We start from the raw sequence: 21,376 nt of genomic DNA, 5'->3' as shown, positions 1-21,376 counted from the left end.
GGGCAAAATCTCCCGGGTCAACTATATCAATCAGTTCGGGCAACATCTCCGAGTCAACTATTTTAATCAGTTCGGGCAAAATCTCCCGGGTCAACTATTTTAATCAGATTCAGCTATGACGGTATTTTCCATAGTGATAATCTAGTTAAATTTTTGTCGATTATCAGTGGACCCTAACTGTTGCAAATTTTTCATATTTCACTGCTGTAAATAGAATTCATGCCAAACGATATGCTCTTTGCCAAAGTTTAGAAAACGTCTGATTCACTTTGATTTTGATTTAATTTTACGCTTCACTGATTGCATTAGTTACGGTATATCATCAGTCAAATGTTATTTATATATTCCAGAATCGATTTGGTATAAAACTGTGTATTTTAACTTATTCAATCTATACTTTGTATTGACCGCGTAATGCATAATCCATTATAAAAATATGTTGCCATACATCTGCTTAATTCATGTACAGTTTTATAATACATTCTTCTCGAAGGTTCAAGAAGCACAGTTGTTTAACAACTACAACCACATCTCCCTACTCTCTATATATACCTTATCAAAAAGCCATCATAGGCCTAATACACTTTTAAATCTGACTTTTGATAAAGCAATTGATTTTGGGATTAATACTTGAGACAACTTGATAATTCCATGGGAATATATTAGGTGCATGTTATTTAAGTACAAGTTACAGTTTTATGGTTGCGGCATGTCCTCTGTGGCTCGCCGTATTATTAAAGGGAGGTAACTCGAATACTATTATAGTCACATGATCCGGAAATGGATAGGAGGTGTGTAAACAACTACAGAAAAAGATATTGTTAAATGTTACGTTTTGCTTTTATTCCTTTGTTTACAGTTGGCAGGTGATTTCACCAAAGTGTTAACTCTTAGTTATTGATGAGTTTTATCGGATAAATATTGCAGAAATTGAATAAAGAATGATGCGTAAAGAGATTGTCAAGATACTGAGATTGAGAGATAAAATTGCATCAAAAAATATGTAAAATTTCGTCTGCACATCAACTTGATGAAGTCTGAGAAACAAATACTTACCAAATATACGATCAAAGAAACAAAATAATATGTATAGTCTTTCATACAACATGTCAAATGCTGGTTTTAAGATATTACCGGTACATGTCAATTACTTCAGTCCTAATATCAGTAGAGTCCGAGGAATTGTGGCTTTTATGAGCTTACTTACTTGAATCTATAATTGAGCCTTACTTACATGTACAGTCGAGTAACCTAATTTCGTGGAAACCTATTATTCGTGGATTTCCGGAAAGGATTAATAATTTACATGAGCGACCTTGCGCGTCCTCCGCATTAGTTTGTTTTGATAAACATGGGTTTTCTCTATAATATCAGCTAGTAGAGTGAATCCAGTAGTTTCAAGCAAGGTAAAATGTATTAATGTATACTTTGACAAATACAAAATGGCGGATTTCACTTATTACCAAACGTCACCATTTTTTATCGGACAAATTTCATTATAATCCCGAGCGTTAATCGGAATTCCAAGTGTCGTCTGCTAGAATATAATCCAACGAATTAAGTCACGTGATCAATTAGTGGATTCCGTGTCAGCAGAAAATTTCTATGGAACACAAAGTGGACCATATTCTTATGTTGTTTCAGTGACTTTTAGCAATAAATCACGCTACGTATCTTATTTTGTCAGTCACTATTTTTTTTTTCAATCGTGCTTCTTTGAAGGAATTGTCACTAGTTATAATGAATTGATATTAAAGATAAATACTAAGAGAAGTTAATTGTATCACCTGGTATCCATACAACGTGTTTTTCTAGACTTATTTATAGATAAAACATTATACACTAAAATAGGTAACGCATTCTGCCTCTGTTCCCGAGTTGGTTGCTCATGAAATATAGGTCAAAGTGAAGGATTCATTAAGAAAATCGAAATAAACCAATTTCTATTATTTTGTAGAATATCTGAGGAAACATCTAAGACATAAATTTTTTTTTTCGTTTTTTTTAACTTTGACGAAATTCGGTGTTGAATCTTTATATCCACGAAAATAGGTTACACCACTGTACATAAAATCTTAGAAGAATTCAATACAGATAAAGTTTTTAAAGTTTAAATGACTGCACTAGGCTTGTCGACAAGATAGACAATGGAACAGAGCGGAGGTACTATAAGATTAATAAGGTAACCTTGTTTGAAAACATTTACATAATTTTTTTGTAAAATGCATTTTATTATTTATTTTCTTTTTTTATTTTGCAGTTCATCTAGCATGCCATAATATTTGTAACAATTTTATACAGTTCGTTTATTAACCAAAGTGATCCAAAAAAATGGCAGACTTTTTAGCTGAAAATAACCAGTGTGGACAGAATATTTTAAGACTCGTTTCTCGTGGAAATGCCATCATTGCTGAATTATTACGTTTAGCAGATTTTATCCCTCCTATTTTCCGGCTGGATAATAGAAATGACGTGACCAGATATAGTGAAATTATAGCAGATTTCAGTTATTTTAAAAGTTCAGAATTCTTTGACCATAGAATAGAGTCAAGAGTTGTAAGTGTCCATATTTATGTTATAGATTGATATGGGTGCATGTCACAGTTATTGAAATATCACATCAGAATAAGGGAATCAAGACATAAGGTGGTAAACGAAATCAAGCAATTACTTTCACCATAAACCTATATTGAATTAATGTTTTCTTCACATGAAAAGCATAAGTTGAACAAATGGAGATAATTTAGTATTAGGCCTATATTCCTTTCCGCAGCTCCATTTTAAATAGAGATATGGTTAAATTTAAAAGGATATATGGGAATTCCAAATTCATTTGCACAGTTCCACATATTGTTTGGATAATTGAAAGACATGACCTTGTCACTAGTTTTGAAATCTTATTTTATTGGTAGAGAAATTACAGTCTTTTCATGATCAGATATGGAATGTCATTTCAGGAACTACAAGATTTAGATGAAGAATTCAGTGAGAATCACATTGAAATATTAACCAGGTTTTACCAAGCTTTTGCCAGTGTACATAAATATGTTTCAGATCTAAACAGGTATTATTGTTGTTTTTTTCTGTGAGATTTTAGACACAGCTTTATTTAATCATAGATTAAAATCCTAAACAAAGAAAGATGTTTTTATAAAAACTCATCTTGAAGTTATGATACCCAAGAATAAGCTTACTGAACTTGTTGCACCATATTTTGTGTAAATTTGACATAGATGAAAATTGAAAAAGAACTTCTGCACCACACAATTTTTTGATAAAATACTGTTGAAGAATTAATTCAAAGATGATTTTTTTTGTAGATATTTAGAAGATTTAGATGAAGGTGTATACATACAACAAACATTAGAATCAGTATTTTTAAATGATGATGGTAAACAACTCATGGTAAGTATTAATATCTAGACATTGTGGAATAACACTGGACAATATTAAGATTATACATACAGATAGCATTGATGTTTTTCATGATCTTTCAAATACTCAGATTATTTTTCTAGATTCTAGGAAAATTTCATAATTCCTCTTTACCATTTTGCTTGTCAACTGATATCCAGCTAGTTTTATTTGTGTATATTTTGTAGTGTGAAGCATTATATCTATATGGTGTTATGTTATTGTTAATTGATATTAAATTTGAAGGAATTGTTAGAGAAAGAATTCTAGTATCCTATTACAGATACAGGTAAGTTTAATTATTCTAGTCAATTGTATATTCTCATAAAAATTAATTTGATAATTACTATTTCATACTCACACTATTGTCTTCAAGTTTTATGGGGTTTTTAGGCAACCATAGATTTTGGTGATGATGAAGCAATTTTAAAGAACTGATATGAGCGAAAATTGTAAAAATTGATTTGTATGTCTACAAAGTGCACTTTTGATTCTTTTGTTTGTCTCAGGACAGGATTTATTTTGGTGGCAATATTGACTAAACCAGTTGAATTTATTTTTCAGTGCTCAGAAGTCAGCAGCCACAGATTCTAGTATTGATGATGTTTGTAAATTATTACGTAGTACTGGTTTTTCTAACTTACCTGGTGCTAAACGTCCACCAAATTATCCTGAATCATTCTTCAAGTAAGTATTGTGTAAATATATACCTTCACTAAATTATCCTGAATCTTTCTTCAAGTAAGTACTGTCTATATATACAACTTCTAGACTATAAATAAGTCTAGAAAAACACGTTGTGTGGATACCGGGTGATATAATTAACTTCTCTTAGTATTTATCTTTAATATCAATTCATTATAACTAGTGACAATTCCTTCAAGCACGATTTAAAAAAAAAATAGTGACTGACAAAATAAGATACGTAGCGTGATTTATTGCTAAAAGTCACTGAAACAACATAAAAATATGGTCCACTTTGTGTTCCATAGAAATTTTCTGCTGACACGGAATCCGCTAATTGATCACGTGACTTCATTTGTTGGATTATATTCTAGCAGACGACACTTGGAATTCCGATTAACGCTCGGGATTCACTCTACTAGCTGATATTATAGAGAAAACCCATGTTTATCAAAACAAACTAATGCGGAGGACGCGCAAGGTCGCTCATGTAAATTATTAATCCTTTCCGGAAATCCACGAATAATAGGTTTCCACGAAATTAGGTTACTCGACTGTACATGTAAGTAAGGCTCAATTATAGATTCAAGTAATATTGACATATTATTCTACATCTGTGTATATAACTTCACCAAACTGAATGATTCTTCAAGTAAGTACTGTCTATATATAACTTCAACAAAATATTCTGAATCATTCTACATCTGTGTATATAACTTCACCAAACTGAATCATTCTTCAAGTAAGTACTGTCTATATATAACTTCAACAAAATATTCTGAATCATTCTACATCTGTGTATATAACTTCACCAAACTGAATCATTCTTCAAGTAAGTACTATCTATATATAACTTCACCAAATTATTCTGAATCATTCTACATCTGTGTATATAACTTCACCATACTGAATCATTCTATAAGTAAGTACTGTCTATATATAACTTCACCAACATATTCTGAATCATTCTACATCTGTGTATATAACTTCACCATACTGAATCATTCTTCAAGTAAGTACTGTCTATATATAACTTCACCAACATATTCTGAATCATTCTACATCTGTGTATATAACTTCACCATACTGAATCATTCTATAAGTAAGTATTATGTAAATATATACCTTCACTAAATTATCCTGAATCTTTCTTCAAGTAAGTGAATTTAATGACTCCAAAAGAACATATTGTTTTCTCAGTCATCAGATTTTTTTTGTATTTTCCAGTCGTGTACCTATAAATGAGGAGTATATTAACATTGTTGTTGGTAGATTGAGATCAGATGATATCTATAATCAAATATCAGCTTATCCTCTACCAGAACATAGATCTACTGCTCTAGCTACACAAGCCAGTATGTTATATATTATATTATACTTTGAACCTGATATCTTATATACTCAACAAGCTAAAATGAGGGAAATTGTTGACAAGCATTTCCCTGATAATTGGGTAAGTAAATACTCCTTTTTCTTTTGAAAGTATGTATTTGCAGCTTCAGATCTGTTAAATGTGCTGCTGTAATGAGATCTCTGCTTTAATTCCAAAATCTGATGTCTGCAACTAAAATCCAGCTACTGTATGTAACTTGTGTAAATTTGCTATCTTTCCATAGAACCAAATTTGATCACAGTACTAAAAAAATCTATATCTCATATAGTCATAGGTTGTATCAAAGTCACACCTAAGCCTAAGCTTCAATGAATTTGTTCTTGTTTTACAGGTTATCAGTATCTATATGGGTGTCATTGTTAATTTGATGGATGCTTGGTTACCATATAAAGCAGCTATAACAGCTCTGAATAATACTTTAGATACCAATAATGTTAGAGAACAGGTATTTTAATTTATTATACAGTCTAGCTGAATATACCAGGAATCCTGCATGTTCCTGACCTCCCTCAATCAATCCGACCAATTTATCCTTGGTTTGGAACTTTGTCAATCTAACTAAAATGTAGATTTTGATGCTACGTTTCATGTTTTTCTATGAGTTACAACACTTGCCTTCCATGATCTGACAAATTTTTTGTTTTAATCATGGAATGTTGTATAAATTTACCCTATCCATTAAAAATAAATGAAAAAAATGAGTCAATGCTTACAAATGAATATCTCAGGGCACATTCTATTGAACCGATCATTTATTGTGTCAATATTATATTACTTTAAACAGGAGATGCATAACAATTTTATCAGATCATAGATGGCAATCGAATTCACCAACAGAAAAAGCGCCAAATGAAGCATCCAGATTTGAATTTTGATTCGATTGAAACTTGGTATGCTTGTTTGTGACAACAATAGATATTTGTTTTACATGTATCTTTATTGAAATTTTGGAAAAGTGGTCACCTTTGAGGATGATTTTTGAGAAGGTTTGGAAAAGGGTGTTTTTCTCCCACCTTGATGTACAACTTTATCTAGTAAGAAGTGTATTTGAGTTGATTAACAGTTTAATATTAACACGAACACAATTATATGGATAACAATTACTTTAATAAATAACTTGCGACGTTTCGACGATGATTCTTTCGTCTTTGTCAAGCATATTGCTCGTGTTCGTGTTCGTGTTCGTGTGTTCGTGTTAATATCATCAATTACTAAATGCCACTCAAGGCAGTTTAATATTGTTTTTAATTCAAATCTTTGATAAATGATCAATTTTGTTTCATGGTTTGCAAGTTAAGGGTTAATTCTACTCAGGGATAAAGGATTTTTTAGAAATTTAGACAAAAGGTGATAAACACAGATATATGGGGTGAGCTGAAATCAGTAGAGACCTCTCTACATCCGAATTGATTGAGGGGGTGAGCTGAACTGATATCAGTGTAGGCTAGAGACCTCTCTACAACTGTATTGTATATTCATTGTGACTGCAGACATCCCAGGGTTCACTTCTTCTTGTTGTCATGTCAGCAAAATAACAGAAAATGTTTAGATGCAGAACTTTGACCATTCATCTCAAGTTTTTTAGGTAAGTTTCTTTTTGAATTTTATATTGTATGGTTATTAAGTGAATTCAATTCTTCCATTTGAAATTTTTGTTTTCAATATGACAAATATTTGATAAATCTTCTAAAATTTGATTGATCTATGAATTTCCCATGGATTCCTTTTTAAAACAAATTTCAATCTTCTAAACTACATCATTAGAGATTTGAGTATCAGTCTTCTGTGTACTCAGTTTTAATACATACAGTTGATGACTGTAGAATACTGAAAATTTCTGTTGGAATGATAATGTTATGATGTGTGATAAGAATATAACTGATGGAATGATAATGTTATAATATATGATAGGAATAAAACTGTAAGAATGATAATGTTATTTTATATGATAGGAATATAACTGATGGAATGATAATGTTATAATATATGATAGGAATAAAACTGTAAGAATGATAATGTTATTTTATATGATAGGAATATAACTGATGGAATGATAATGTTATAATATATGATAGGAATAAAACTGTAAGAATGATAATGTTATTTTATATGATAGGAATATAACTGATGGAATGATAATGTTATAATATATGATAGGAAATCTAGGAATTTGAAGTATATGTTTATCTGCATCTTTCAACATTTAGTAACTCTTACTCCTCACTAACTCTAATACCTAACCTACCAACACCCATTCTTTTTACACTGAGATTCCTAGATGTTATACACCAACAAATTTCACTTTTCATTTATGCGATGTAAGGAATCTTGGTTTCAAATTGCTCAATTTTCCTGCTTTTGAGTTGAATACAAAGTGCCAATCAAATACTTTAATACAAATTGATATGATTTGTTATTAATGAATGTAGTAAGTGATCATCATCTCCTGATTCAAAATAATAGTTATGTTTTGCTTGTTGATTTTTTTTGAAGAAATACCACATTGTATAATAGAAAGAGTAATAGATAAGTTAAGGTAATAATAGGCTATGTTTATTGTTACATGTATGAGAAATCTGGCTTCTGTGAACCCTGTTAATATAGAATATAAAAATAACACTCTTTTAATTTATCATTTCAGAATATATTTTTAAAACTGAGATGAGGGTAAAAAGGAGCTGTTAAACTGCTGAATGATGTACAATGATTAAATATTAAAGGGAAATAGTGTTGTAATTGTTTGAGATTTCCTTCATTCAGTCAGCAAATATTGCTGCATGATTTACAAAGTTACATGCATGACTGTTGGTTTCCTTCAATTTATCTAGAATCTCCAGACAAATTGAGAATTGTAAAACTATCTGGTGAATTCAATAAAAGACATTATTGAACATTGTCTTTATGTATGTTTTATTATTAAAAGGATTTGAACTGTGTTGTTTTTATTTTAAGATTGTTCGATTTTCTACTGTCTATAAAGAAATTCGAATTGGCTCTGATTGACCAATGATTGACTTGATGAGAGATTTACAATTTTGCAATTCTTAAGTCAGACCAATAACTTGCAATAGAAGACCACACTCTGTAAACAAAATTTATGTATGAAATGCATAAGAAGTATTCACAAACCTGTAGCACACTTAGACAATGTATCTGTTATGGAAACCAGACAATTGTTAATATTCAGAAATCCTCACACAATTTTCTGATTTTTTTTAAACATGAGCTATTTAGTTAATTTTTATATGGACACATGGCAATAAAGTGAACATATATAATGCCTCTGTCCATATTTATTTTCTTTTTCTGAGACTAAAGATTAGACCTCATGTGTTGAGTTTCAAAAGTGAAAGTTTTCACTGAAAGATGTTTGGGTTATAAGAATTGAATAAGTTTATGGCTATTAAAATTAGTTTATTCGCATGATGGTGACAGGTTTTCAACAGATTGTGACGGAATATTTTTATATAGATTGATACAGACAAGAATTGAATTCCTTAACTACTGTTTAAGTATTCATCTGTGACCAGCAAAGTTGCTCGCGAAATTGCTGCTATGTGAGCAAATATCTCTTGGTGACTTCTAGTTTATTTCAATGTATCATGAGGTCATGGTGGTTTATATGAAAACATCTGCAATATTATTGACAAACATGTCTGATGCTTGTGGATGCAACCATTTTGGAAAACAAAGTTGAGAACCTATGATATGTATTTCAGTCTGTAAGATATGCTAAGAAGTTAGAGAAGTTACAGCCTGTATTAGATAAATATCTTAAAGAGGGTGTATTAATGGAAGAATTTGTCTTAGATAATATACCTAAATTGATGAATGTAATGAGAGATAGTAATGTCACTTTAAGATGGTTAATGTTACATACAGCTGCCTTACCACCAAGTAGGTTCAAAGATTATTTATTTGGAGTAATCTCCCCTGCATAGTATCATTTTGTTATACATTTACATTTGCGCTGAAATTACAATAGCTTAACAATGAAAAAGATCCACAAGAACCATTAATTACACAAAATAATTCAGCCCTGTATCCATTTTGGAGATCCAGTTTTGTCAGTCAGATGTGTAACTGATAGCTAAAAAAATCTGGCTGTCACTGGTTCCCCATTGCATTTGTCTGTGGTCATTCACCAAATCAGGTGCAAAGGTAACCGTAATTCAATGGAATAGAAAGCATCTTCAAAAACCAAGATGAAACCCCCAACTCAATGGTAGGATTACTAAACTAATAGTAATTACCTAAAAATGTTTTTTTTCTCCTTTTCTATTTAGCCGCAGAATTGAATAAAAAATGTAAACTAATTCGAGATCAAGTCATAGTAGATAGTAAATACAATGCTTTATTAGTATTTCAACATCTACTCAATACAGCACAGTATGAATATAAACTTAAAGAGGTATGAGTTAATATTTTTTATACTTAACTTTCTGTGAAGTATAATGACCGAAAAAAATAATAACCAAGGACAAGTTTTTACCGATTTTTTGAAAGCTCGTAGACCACACCCCAGATCCATATCTTGTAAAATTTTTAAGGCCGTCGTCATCAAGAATAATAGAAAAGATTTTACAAGGCTTTGTACAAAATTATGTAATAGATAGTGTGCATGTTACTCATGTTTTATCAAATATACAGTTATTCCGGCAAATGTTGGATGAGAAACAGAATAAATGGGAAGCGTATAAAGTTGAGGGACAAGAGAGAATGCAAGAATTAGGAGATGTGTTTTCTGGTACTAAACCACTTACTAGAGTTGAAAAAAGTGGTAAGTGAACATTTATTATCTGCATCCATATCATTGCATTTTCCAGACTCCAATGTGATAATTGTAGAGAAAATATGTGTGCTCAATTTGCACTTAATTAGCAATAGAAATATGTCCACCATCCTATTGAGTCATTCTTAGATTGTAAAAATTAGATCAGTCATATCTGCTTTACGTTGTGACTTGCAGTACATTTATTCTAAGCTTTCATTTTTAGAAAGTTTACAAAATTGGTTTGGTGAGATGACAAAACAGATAGCATCGCTAGATTATGAAGATTCTACATCTGCTGGTAGGAAGATTATACAACTTATACAAGCTATGGAAGAGGTGAGGATATAGGTTTCTTTAATATCATATTTTTTTTCAACTTGTAGCTCATATTGTAGCTGAATACTATTGACTTAGTTTCAATATTATTTTCACTTTTAGGCATTGGAAATCAAACATTTAATGTACTGTCAATTGCAGTTTTCCTTTATCGCACTATGTGTTATTGTAATCATATTATAGAATGAATCAGACCAGAAAATAGAGAGACTGGCTGGCCAGGTTACTTCAGAATAATGTACCATCACAGAATATTGTTTTATTGTATTCCATTGCAGAATTTAAGTAATTACGTATGATATAAATAATTCAGGTTCAAGAGTTTCATCAGTTAGAAAGTAATTTACAAGTCAAACAGTTTTTAGCTGATACTAGAAAATATCTCCATCAAATGTTACGTACTATTAATATTAAAGAAGAGGTTTTAATACAGACTGAAATAGTGGCTGATTTATCTTATGCTTGGGAAATTATTGATAGGTATGTAGTTGAATAATGTCTTCAAAAAATATACAGATGGGAAAGGATTCTGATTTTGTATTAGGGAAGACAATCATTGCCAAAGTATAACTGCATACATATATTTTGTATTTATTTATGATATTCTGGTTTTAATATATTGCAATACTTTCATTCAATTTTACAATTTATGAAAGTTGACCATTGGTTCCATTTTTATATTACAGTTATACAGGATATATGCAGCAAGGAATTAAGAAAGATCCATCACTTGTTATTAAACTTAGAGCAACATTTCTAAAGGTAATTTTATTTTTAAAAATATATCAGAATTACAATACTCACTTTAAACATACTTACAAAGATATAAAACAATTTAAGCCCATCTTCATTTGATAGTATTAGAGAATGTATTGGTAGTATTTCCTGATAGTCAATTACTTTAATATAGTGAAATTTTCAATCCTCTATTGTAGATGGCCTCAGCCTTAGATTTACCATTGTTACGTGTTAATCAAGCTGGTAGTAAAGATTTAATGAGTGTATCACAGTATTACTCTGGGGAACTGGTAGCTTATGTTAGAAAAGTCCTACAGGTAAAACTTTTTCCATATGTAGCACTTTGTAACAAATGGAGATCTGAAAGTTTCTATTGCTACTCAACCATTGGGTTGGTATTGCAATCTGTTCAGTCCATGTACATGTTTTTTTTAAATAAATCTGAAATTGTCAGTCTGAAAAAAGAATACTGCAATAATATTCCTGGGATAAACAACTCATTTCATAATTTTTTACATTTTGTTAGATTATACCACAGACAATGTTTAGTTTGTTAGCTAGTATTATCAGACTATTAACTAACAGAATACAAGAAGTACCAACTAGACTAGAAAAAGATAAAATGAAAGACTTTGCTCAGTTAGATGAGAGATATCAGGTAATACCTTATTAAACTTACAGCTACAGTGAGCTATAGCAGGTGCTTGTTAATTGGAGGGACTACAGATACTATCTCAGTGTTCTGCTGGAATTTACATTTGTTAGTGATAGTGGTTGATGGAGCTAATGCAGGACAAGAGTATAACGTTTTTTCATGTGCTGTGCTTACTATAGATCTCTGTTTGGACAATTATCCCCTCTGTCTTGCAGAAGAATTTTTCTTAAAATTGTCAAGATGACAACTCTAGAACTCTGTTACCAGGGGATGAATGGCTCCAATATATTTCATTTCAGTATGAGGTCTTTTTCAATGATTTGAACAATTTTTCATACCAAGACATCTTAAGGTCTTAGAATGAGACTCTCATGTGTTAAAATGAGAAATAAGAATAGTAGTTTTCTCCTGTTTTGTGTTACAGGTAGCTAAATTAACCCACTCTATATCTGTATTTACTGAGGGAATACTGATGATGAAAACAACTTTAGTTGGTATTATTAAGGTAACAAATTTTGTGGTTTGGGAAAATATGTCAATTGTTTGGCTGTACACTCAGACTTAAAAACCTTGGCACAAGATTCAGATATGATTCAATGTTGGTGGTACGTTATTAAAACAAACCTCTTAGCGATGATAATTTTTAGGTAATCTGTGCCCTTTGACAATCTAAAATTCCTTAATTCAAGAATTATGACTTATTTAAGGTCACATGAGACTTCAGATTTGACAGCACAAGTTACAGATTGTATAGTGTTTGTATCACTGCTCACTGAAACAAGGACCATAAACCATTAGTATATTTTAGATTGATCCTAAACGTCTACTAGAAGATGGTATAAGAAAAGAGTTGGTACAACAAGTAGCTTATGCTTTACATAAAGGCATCATGTTTAATCCTAAAGCCAAGGTATGTAAATATAAGATATGGTAGGTATATTTGTGATGTTGATATTGCGAAAGAGTTGTTTTTGAAGATGAACAGACTGAAGCTTTGAGCAGAAAATCTACAGAATTACTAGTTTTATATGAAAATCCTTGCTAGAGATTGATTTTAATTTATTTTTATTTCAAGCCTGTAAATTGTCAATTCCTTTAAATGTCATTTATTACATGTAGTTGACTTACACCGGCTTTAAAAAGTCATTTAATTTTTTGTATCTGTTGAATTTTAGGTGAGTGAACTATTACCCAAGTTAGCTACACTAGGTGAACAAATGGATGGTTTTAGAAGATCATTTGAGTATATACAGGACTATGTGAATATCTATGGTTTAAAGATATGGCAAGAAGAAATATCTAGAATTATTTATTATAATGTTGAACAAGAATGTAATAGCTTCTTAAGAACAAAGGTAGGTTTATTCTATATTCAGAAGTCATATGAGGTTGGAAGCTGACATTGGGCTTACTCTCAAAAGCACTGGCCATAACATAAGAATTTTTATTACCTAGAGGAGGAATGAAACTGACAGCACCTAGCAGATGACAATCCAACGTTTTTAAACAAAAGGACTAGATATAATGATCAATTCTCACCATGTGTATGTATTCTTTTGCATCACCATTATCATTCTTTCAATACATTCAAAGTTCTAAACACTACAGCATCTTTTTCTTGTTTCATGTACAAAATTGAGAATGAAAGTTAATTAGTATTGTATTTTAGGTGTTAGATTGGCAGAGTGTTTATCAATCAACAGCTATACCTATACCTAGATTTCCACCAGTAGATGAAAGTGTTAATTTTATTGGAAGACTAGCTAGAGAGATATTACGTATAACAGATTCTAGGACTACTATTTATATAGATCAGATGAAAGCTTGGTATGATGTTAAAACTAAACAAGAAGTAGCAAATAGAACTTTATTTCAACAAATACATGTAAGTTAGTGAAATTTTGGGAGTGGGAAGTTTTGGACTGTCAGGTTTAGATAGATTACTATGTTTTATATATATTGTAGAGAGCAGTGGGAGGTTTTGGACTGTCAGGTTTAGATAGATTACTATGTTTTATATATATTGTAGAGAGCAGTGGGAAGTTTTGGACTGTCAGGTTTAGATAGATTACTATGTTTTATATATATTGTAGAGAGCAGTGGGAAGTTTTGGACTGTCAGGTTTAGATAGATTACTATGTTTTATATATATTGTAGAGAGCAGTGGGAAGTTTTGGACTGTCAGGTTTAGATAGATTACTATGTTTTATATATATTGTAGAGAGCAGTGGGAAGTTTTGGACTGTCAGGTTTAGATAGATTACTATGTTTTATATCTATTGTAGAGAGCAGTGGGAAGTTTTGGACTGTCAGGTTTAGATAGATTACTATGTTTTATATCTATTGTAGAGAGCAGTGGGAAGTTTTGGACTGTCAGGTTTAGATAGATTACTATGTTTTATATCTATTGTAGAGAGCAGTGGGAAGTTTTGGACTGTCAGGTTTAGATAGATTACTATGTTTTATATATATTGTAGAGAGCAGTGGGAAGTTTTGGACTGTCAGGTTTAGATAGATTACTATGTTTTATGATAGTTAAAGAATTACAGAATTTTCAACTGAACCTACAACGTGGTGTTATCAGGGATAAATCTTGGTTAGAGTTCTTCTCATTATATACTAAATTATTACAACCATTACAAGGAACTGTCAGTAAGTATATTTAGTAAAAACTTTCAGATAAGTTAAGTGACACATTTCTCTAAATTTTTTGTAGTTTTCATAAATTTGAGCAAAAATATTTTTCAACCTTTTCTGTAATATTTTAGGCTATTTCATAAAATACTTTCAGTGATATTTTGGAGATGATATTTCAACTTGGCAAGATGTTCTTCGTAAAAATCTTGATCAGGAATATAAAAACTATGTAATGAAAACAATTTGATGAAAATAATTGTGTGTTGATCATAACCTAGAAGTAATCAGTTTGAAAAACAATGAACCAGACTAGTAGTTGATTTTATTGTCTTTGATTATTTACAGATCAACCTCAGAAAGTGTATTCACAAGCTGTATCTAAAACTGTTAAATTATGGCCAGTCTATCTAGATATTATATTACGGGTAAGTAAATTAACTTTCAAGTTTGTAGAATTCATATCCTTAATGGTTGTAAACAGATGAAGGAAATAAAAGATTTGTCACCTTCATGGAAGCGACCTTCCAGTTTTCAACAGTATATCGATTATAAATACATGGCATATGGTTTAGATGTCTGCCATTTCAGATGTATGATTTGTTTTATTGTTTAAAGGTTGGTCAAATGCAGTTATTAAGAAGACAGATAGCTTATGAATTGAATACATCTTGTAAATTTGATTCTAAATTCTTAGCCAGCTCTTTACAGACAGTGAATCGGTAAGTAGATTTTTTGTGACAGAAATGCATACCATTCCAAATAAGGACTAAAAAAACTAATTATTTGTTAACAATTTGGCGACAGTTACTATTTTGGATCTTTGAATTGCATCTGCAATATGATTTTTATACTCTCACATCTCTCTTTGTGGACATATACTGTCTGCCTCCCCGTCTGTCAACTATTGCTTGTAAACGCTCTAAAAACTAGATTTTTTGATGGAATCAAGTGAAATTCGGTATGTGTATACATATTCATAAAACAAAAATCAAGTTCGAATTTGAGCTATTTTCCACCGTTAGAAGCAGAGTTATTGCCCTTGCCCCAAAATCCTGAATATTTACCGTCCGCATGCCGTGGTGGGTGTATATGGCTGTGGTCCACTATCTTTATAGAAGCAAATACATACATAGAGACAAGAAATATTAAAACATATTCATATTTTTCACCATATGGCAGTTGTTTGCAACTCATTACATTTATCCCTATGAATTGGGTTTGTTTCAGTGCCTTACTAGCAGATATAGAGAAACACTATCAAGATCCTACTCAACCTTATCCTAAAGAAGAAAATCCATTGATGTATGAATTAACTGCTTATTTAGAATCATCAGGTTTCCATAATCCTCTTGATAAAGTATGTTAAAATGTTATTGTTTTTTTCTCGTGTTCCAAAATTATTGTTGGTATAAAATTTTTAAACATGCAGTTGTAGCTGCAAATTACTCATTTCAAGACTATGAAATACAGTGTACTTCATATTTTCGAAAAGGTATCTCAATATCTACATTGGAAAAGAGCTAAAAGAAAGAAAAATCTAAATCAAGTAAGGTCATCAACTTAGGTACCAAACATCCGATGTCTCAGCTGATTTTGATCTTAACCTCTTGGATTGGATCAAACCCAGACCATCTTACTGAGTTACAGCTGGGTTGATTGTAATGACGACTTATGATGGTTCATGTACATAAGTTGTCATTTGTTCAATAAATTCATTATTTATTTTCAGATTTATATAACAACAATGAGAGTGCCATTCTTTCCTTTATTCAACTATTTCTTAGTTCTATCCCAATTACCAAAACTCGTTTACAATAAATCAGTCAGTAAGTATCAGTATTAAACCAAATATGAAATGTAGTTTACAGTAAATCAGTCAGTAAGTATCGATTTTATCACAAATAGGAAAAGTAGTTTACAATAAATCAGTCAGTAAGTATCAGTTTTATCACAAATATGAAAAGTAGTTCACAATAAATCAGTCAGTATTATCAAAACTAGTTTGCAATGAACAACTCAGCAATTGTGTGTCACTTCTCAATAAATTAAGCCAATTTGATAAATTTGATCAAAAACAATTAGGGCACCCATCTTTAACTATTTCCAGACAATTTCATGTTATGTTTGTATGTTATAGGTAGCTTAGTTAGTAAGAAGCCACAAGAACATTTAGATGCTCCTTCTTTTACAATTGGTGTTTTGACATTACTGAAACAATTCCATGCTGACAACACTAATTTCTTCTTAGCATTCCTTGGACAATATATTAGATCCTGTGTGGAAGCAATGAGCAGGTAGGATTTGGCCCTTACTTTTATCTAGATTGTGGTTTGATTCCAAGCATTTCTTGAACCATGGAACTCTGAAATATGTGGTTTCATATGCCTTAATAAAATTATAATTTGAATTTTGTGAAAATGTTGACAATTTCAGGTTAAACATACCAGATAGACTGTTAGACATTATCAGTATCTTGAGTGAGCAATGGTTGATGTGTCAGCTTGACCATTTCTTATTAGTTTGAGCAAGTTATTGTCTGTTGTTATATCTCTTCATGATTACGAGCATTATCTTTTTTTTCAGTTCGAAGTCCCCTGAACTGTCTCAAGATGTATTAAATGTATTATTGTTTTTAGAGGATTATATATTCTATAATCGTTTACCAAGAAAGGTTTGTAGCTATATTCTCTTCAAGTATTTTTACTTTGAATCAAAATAAAAACCTGCATTTCAATACCATGCAATTTTACAACTATTAATTGACTGGTGTGATGCACGCATCACAATGTCGAGTATCTTAACTGAAGTTGGGAGGTTAAAGACTGTTGGTTTTGGGCCAATACTCAATGCTCATACATAAAGGTAGTCAGGTCAGTACTCAAACTGTTTTGAGACGTTTTGGGGGGTTTTTCAACTGAACAAGCTACTCTGATGTAACTTTATGGCCCTTGGCATCTGATATTTGTATGTCGTTTGGATAAAACAAAACATTTTTTGAAAATTACGGTCTTGCAGGCATTTGAAAAATATCTTTTCTAATTTCAGTCAGTGGAATCTTTTATACCATCTTATATATTTGATGAATTTAGATCCCAGTATGCATAGTCAAAGACTGTTGGAGTTGCTTTATAGGCTACTGTCAAGATGTGTAGAAGTGGATTGTGGGCAATTTTTCAAAAACAATGATCAAGGAGCAATTAAATAGTAAATTTATTGCAAAATATAAAGTTGTTAAATTTATATTTGTTATTTATATAAAGAATATTGTTATATAAAATATTAAGAATAGAAATATAAATTGTTATTAACAAATTTGTGCTGCAGATGAATGACCATTGTCACTGTTACAGAGTGTCATATAGCATGTGAACAAGAAGAGATAAGAACACCCTTCTTCAAATATTCCTTAACACAAAAATGCACTTCCAGTTAAAAAATTGGGAAATTAATACAAAAAAAGTAATAGTTCTTTAGGCTCCATATAATTGACAGATTGAACAGATAAATTTTGACATGATTGTTGGAGAGAAATTAACCATCTTGAGGGCTGGAGGTTCAAAATTGACTAGCTTAATTGAATAATTAATTACAATCTCCAAAGGCAAATCTCGTAGATGTTGTGCTCAAAGGTTTAGACATCGTATGCATCAACTCTTACTAGCTTGGAAAGCATATTCATCGTTAATTATATATGAAATAAATAAGATTGGTTCCCAAAAATGAAGCAGACAAATAAATTACATAAAAATTAATAATTTTACTTTTATTCAGCTGTTTTATTGATCAAACAAAAAGATTACTTTATGAATTAATTTGAGTCCACTATTAATGGTATGGAGCAAATCAACTAGCTATACTCTATCTTGAATTTATTTTTGTCAGACAGAATCATAAGGATATGCATTATTTTTAATGGTAATTCTAATCAGGGTTTTCTACAGAATCATAAGGATATGCATTATTTTTAATGGTAATTCTAATCAGGGTTTTCTACAGAATCATAAGGATATTCATTACTTTTAATGGTAATTTTAATCTGGATTTTCTATACAGTATATACTCCATCTTTAATTAATTTCTGCCATACAGAACCATTGGGATATTCATTACTTTTAATGGTTGATTCTTTCATAGTAATACTGTAACCTGGAGCCTGAAAAACACATTGTTCCTGCAAAGATGTTTTGCAATAAGTAGAAGACAGCGGTATGCTTCAACCTTTCAAGAAAATATGTAAAGTGGAGCTGGAGAAATTGCAAAATAATTACACATAATAATATAACACATAAAAAATACTACATAACTTTGTAATCTGTAAAAATGTATTTTCATTTGGCAATCAACTATTAAAAAAATCTTTCAGAATACGAATAAAAGCCAATAACTTAAGAATAAAACTAGGCAATAATGTATGTCATTACTTTCGTAGATTTCAGTGACTGACCATGTCCAAAGTATTAAGGGAAGGTAAGTTAGTAAATACTCTGTAGTACAATAATATATTTACCTGTGGTGGTATATAACTGCCATTGTTAATCACTGTTGGTGTTAAAAAATGCTCATGTAAATGATCTACATATTCTACAACTCTGTAATTAAAAGAATTAAATCTACATGTTTTCCAAACAACAAATTAAAGTATAACATCTAAATCTACAAGTTTGCTGTGGATTTATTTTTTTCCAATCAGACAGTCTTAACTCAAGACCAAATACATTCTTCTCCAAAGTCAAAAGTCAACATAAATTCATTTTGATCTCACCTTTTCTCTAATGTGCCTGATACTGCTATATAATCAAATATAGAGAGATGTTGAATTAATTCACAGAGTCCTACCCCACCTCCATGTGGACATATTGGAACTGAAAATAAATACAGAACACTAGAATTTACCAAGCAATTGTCCAAAACACAACTACGAAAAATCCATATTAATGATGCCAACAAATTTCATCTAATCAAAATTTGTTGTGTACAGAGGCCAATCTTCATACCCAGATATAGAGATTACCTGAATCAGTTGAAGGAAAGTCTAAAATATAAACTTGATTCATTCAAACTAGACATTTTAAAACACAGAATTTCTATCTATGATGTCTAAATGAAGTCATGCACCCAATAATACATACCTCCAAATTTACAAGCCATTAATATAACAGCTAAATTTTCATTAACACCACCTAGTCTACAACTATCTATTTGACAGAACTGTAAGGCATCAGCTTGTAAAAACTGTTTAAATACAATACGATTTTGACATTGTTCACCAGTAGCTACTCCAATACCAAGTGGATTCAGCTCCTGAAAGTCAATGATTCCTTTTAAAACAAACACTTTGATAAAAGCTCATTTCATGGTGCTGACTCATGTTTCAGATATGAAATCCTCATCAAGACAACCGGTTTGGAAATGAAATATTATCAAGTAAACTTCCCTTTAAATACAAATATCTATGTAAGTACCTTAGCTATTTTAGCATGACCTAGTATATCATCAGGACTAGTTGGTTCTTCTATCCAAGTTAGATCAAACTGAGCCAGTTCTTTCATCCATTCTATAGCTTCCTGTACTTCCCATCTCTGATTGGCATCCACCAACTGAGTCACATAAAATATAGTCAAAGATACATATGCACTACACATCAAAATCCAAATACATACTAGTCCATTAGTTTTGAGGTAGCTTAAGGGGTATTAAGCACAATGATGGCATGACCTGTCAGTCGTCAAATATCAAGTATTCCACAAGACTGTACTTGATTTTTAGAAGCATACAATTTCTTTGTCACATACTTACTTAAATTAAAAAATCCCTTTTATACATGACATTGAGACATTGTCTCAAGTTCATGAATTAATCAAATCAATTTACAAATTAATACAGAAAAATGAAACAAATAAGGAAAAAAGAAAATATGAAAGCCTACCAATATTTTATCTTTTCCTACTTCTTCTCTAATAATACCTAATCTTCTTTTATCATCTTCTAGATCAGCCCCGACCTTCGCTTTAAATCTACAAACGCAAAATTAAGCTTTAAATCTACAAATAACAAGCTAAGCCGTAAATCTACAAACACAAATCTTAGCTTTAATTCTAAAAACACAAAACTAAGCTTTAAATCTACAAACACAAAACTAATCTTTATATCTACAAACACAAAACTAATCTTTATATCTACAAACACAAAACTAATCTTTATATCTACAAACACAAAACGTAGCTTTAATTCTACAAACACAAAACTAATCTTTATATCTACAAACACAAAACTAATCTTTATATCTACAAACACAAAACTAATCTTTATATCTACAAACACAAAACTAATCTTTATATCTACAAACACAAAACTAATCTTTATATCTACAAACACAAAACTAATCTTTATATCTACAAACACAAAACTTAGCTTTAATTCTACAAACACAAAACTAATCTTTATATCTACAAACACAAAACTAATCTTTATATCTACAAACACAAAACGTAGCTTTAATTCTACAAACACAAAACTAATCTTTATATCTACAAACACAAAACGTAGCTTTAATTCTACAAACACAAAACTAATCTTTATATCTACAAACACAAAACTAATCTTTATATCTACAAACACAAAACTAATCTTTATATCTACAAACACAAAACTAATCTTTATATCTACAAACACAAAACGTAGCTTTAATTCTACAAACATAAAACTAATCTTTATATCTACAAACACAAAACGTAGCTTTAATTCT

The 21,376-nt window shown here is 30.7% G+C and overlaps 2 protein-coding genes across 2 annotated transcripts in view; one reads left to right on the top strand and one right to left on the bottom strand.

The window, feature by feature from the left end:
- The first annotated feature begins 793 nt into the window (after positions 1-793).
- Positions 794-18,567, top strand: LOTGIDRAFT_180993 (hypothetical protein). The gene is made up of 28 exons (XM_009045515.1): positions 794-827; positions 2,261-2,556; positions 2,958-3,064; positions 3,321-3,405; positions 3,603-3,703; positions 3,979-4,101; positions 5,326-5,551; positions 5,823-5,936; positions 9,211-9,388; positions 9,778-9,902; positions 10,142-10,271; positions 10,489-10,601; positions 10,915-11,081; positions 11,288-11,363; positions 11,537-11,656; positions 11,866-11,997; positions 12,419-12,499; positions 12,803-12,904; positions 13,170-13,349; positions 13,664-13,879; positions 14,472-14,646; positions 14,977-15,056; positions 15,247-15,350; positions 15,859-15,988; positions 16,361-16,457; positions 16,769-16,925; positions 17,215-17,302; positions 17,677-18,567. Exons 2-28 carry the CDS (start codon positions 2,332-2,334, stop codon positions 17,734-17,736), a joined length of 3,492 nt encoding a protein of 1,163 aa, XP_009043763.1. The 5' UTR covers positions 794-827; positions 2,261-2,331; the 3' UTR covers positions 17,737-18,567.
- A 109-nt stretch (positions 18,568-18,676) lies between these two features.
- The window catches only part of LOTGIDRAFT_227879 (hypothetical protein), a gene marked incomplete at both ends in the record, with an annotated part of 8,159 nt that continues 5,459 nt past the window's right edge, over positions 18,677-21,376 (bottom strand). Inside the window, 6 exons of the mRNA XM_009045514.1 lie at positions 18,677-18,784; positions 19,139-19,220; positions 19,394-19,493; positions 19,761-19,932; positions 20,094-20,228; positions 20,558-20,645. Of these exons, the coding sequence (XP_009043762.1) occupies positions 18,677-18,784; positions 19,139-19,220; positions 19,394-19,493; positions 19,761-19,932; positions 20,094-20,228; positions 20,558-20,645 (685 nt within the window). The remainder of the gene's footprint in view (positions 18,785-19,138; positions 19,221-19,393; positions 19,494-19,760; positions 19,933-20,093; positions 20,229-20,557; positions 20,646-21,376) is intronic.

This window comes from Lottia gigantea (assembly GCF_000327385.1).
Source record: "Lottia gigantea unplaced genomic scaffold LOTGIsca_1, whole genome shotgun sequence".
Lineage (NCBI taxonomy): Eukaryota > Metazoa > Mollusca > Gastropoda > Lottiidae > Lottia > Lottia gigantea.
Note: the sequence above shows the minus strand (reverse complement) of the source record. Positions and strands in the feature narration are given on the sequence as shown.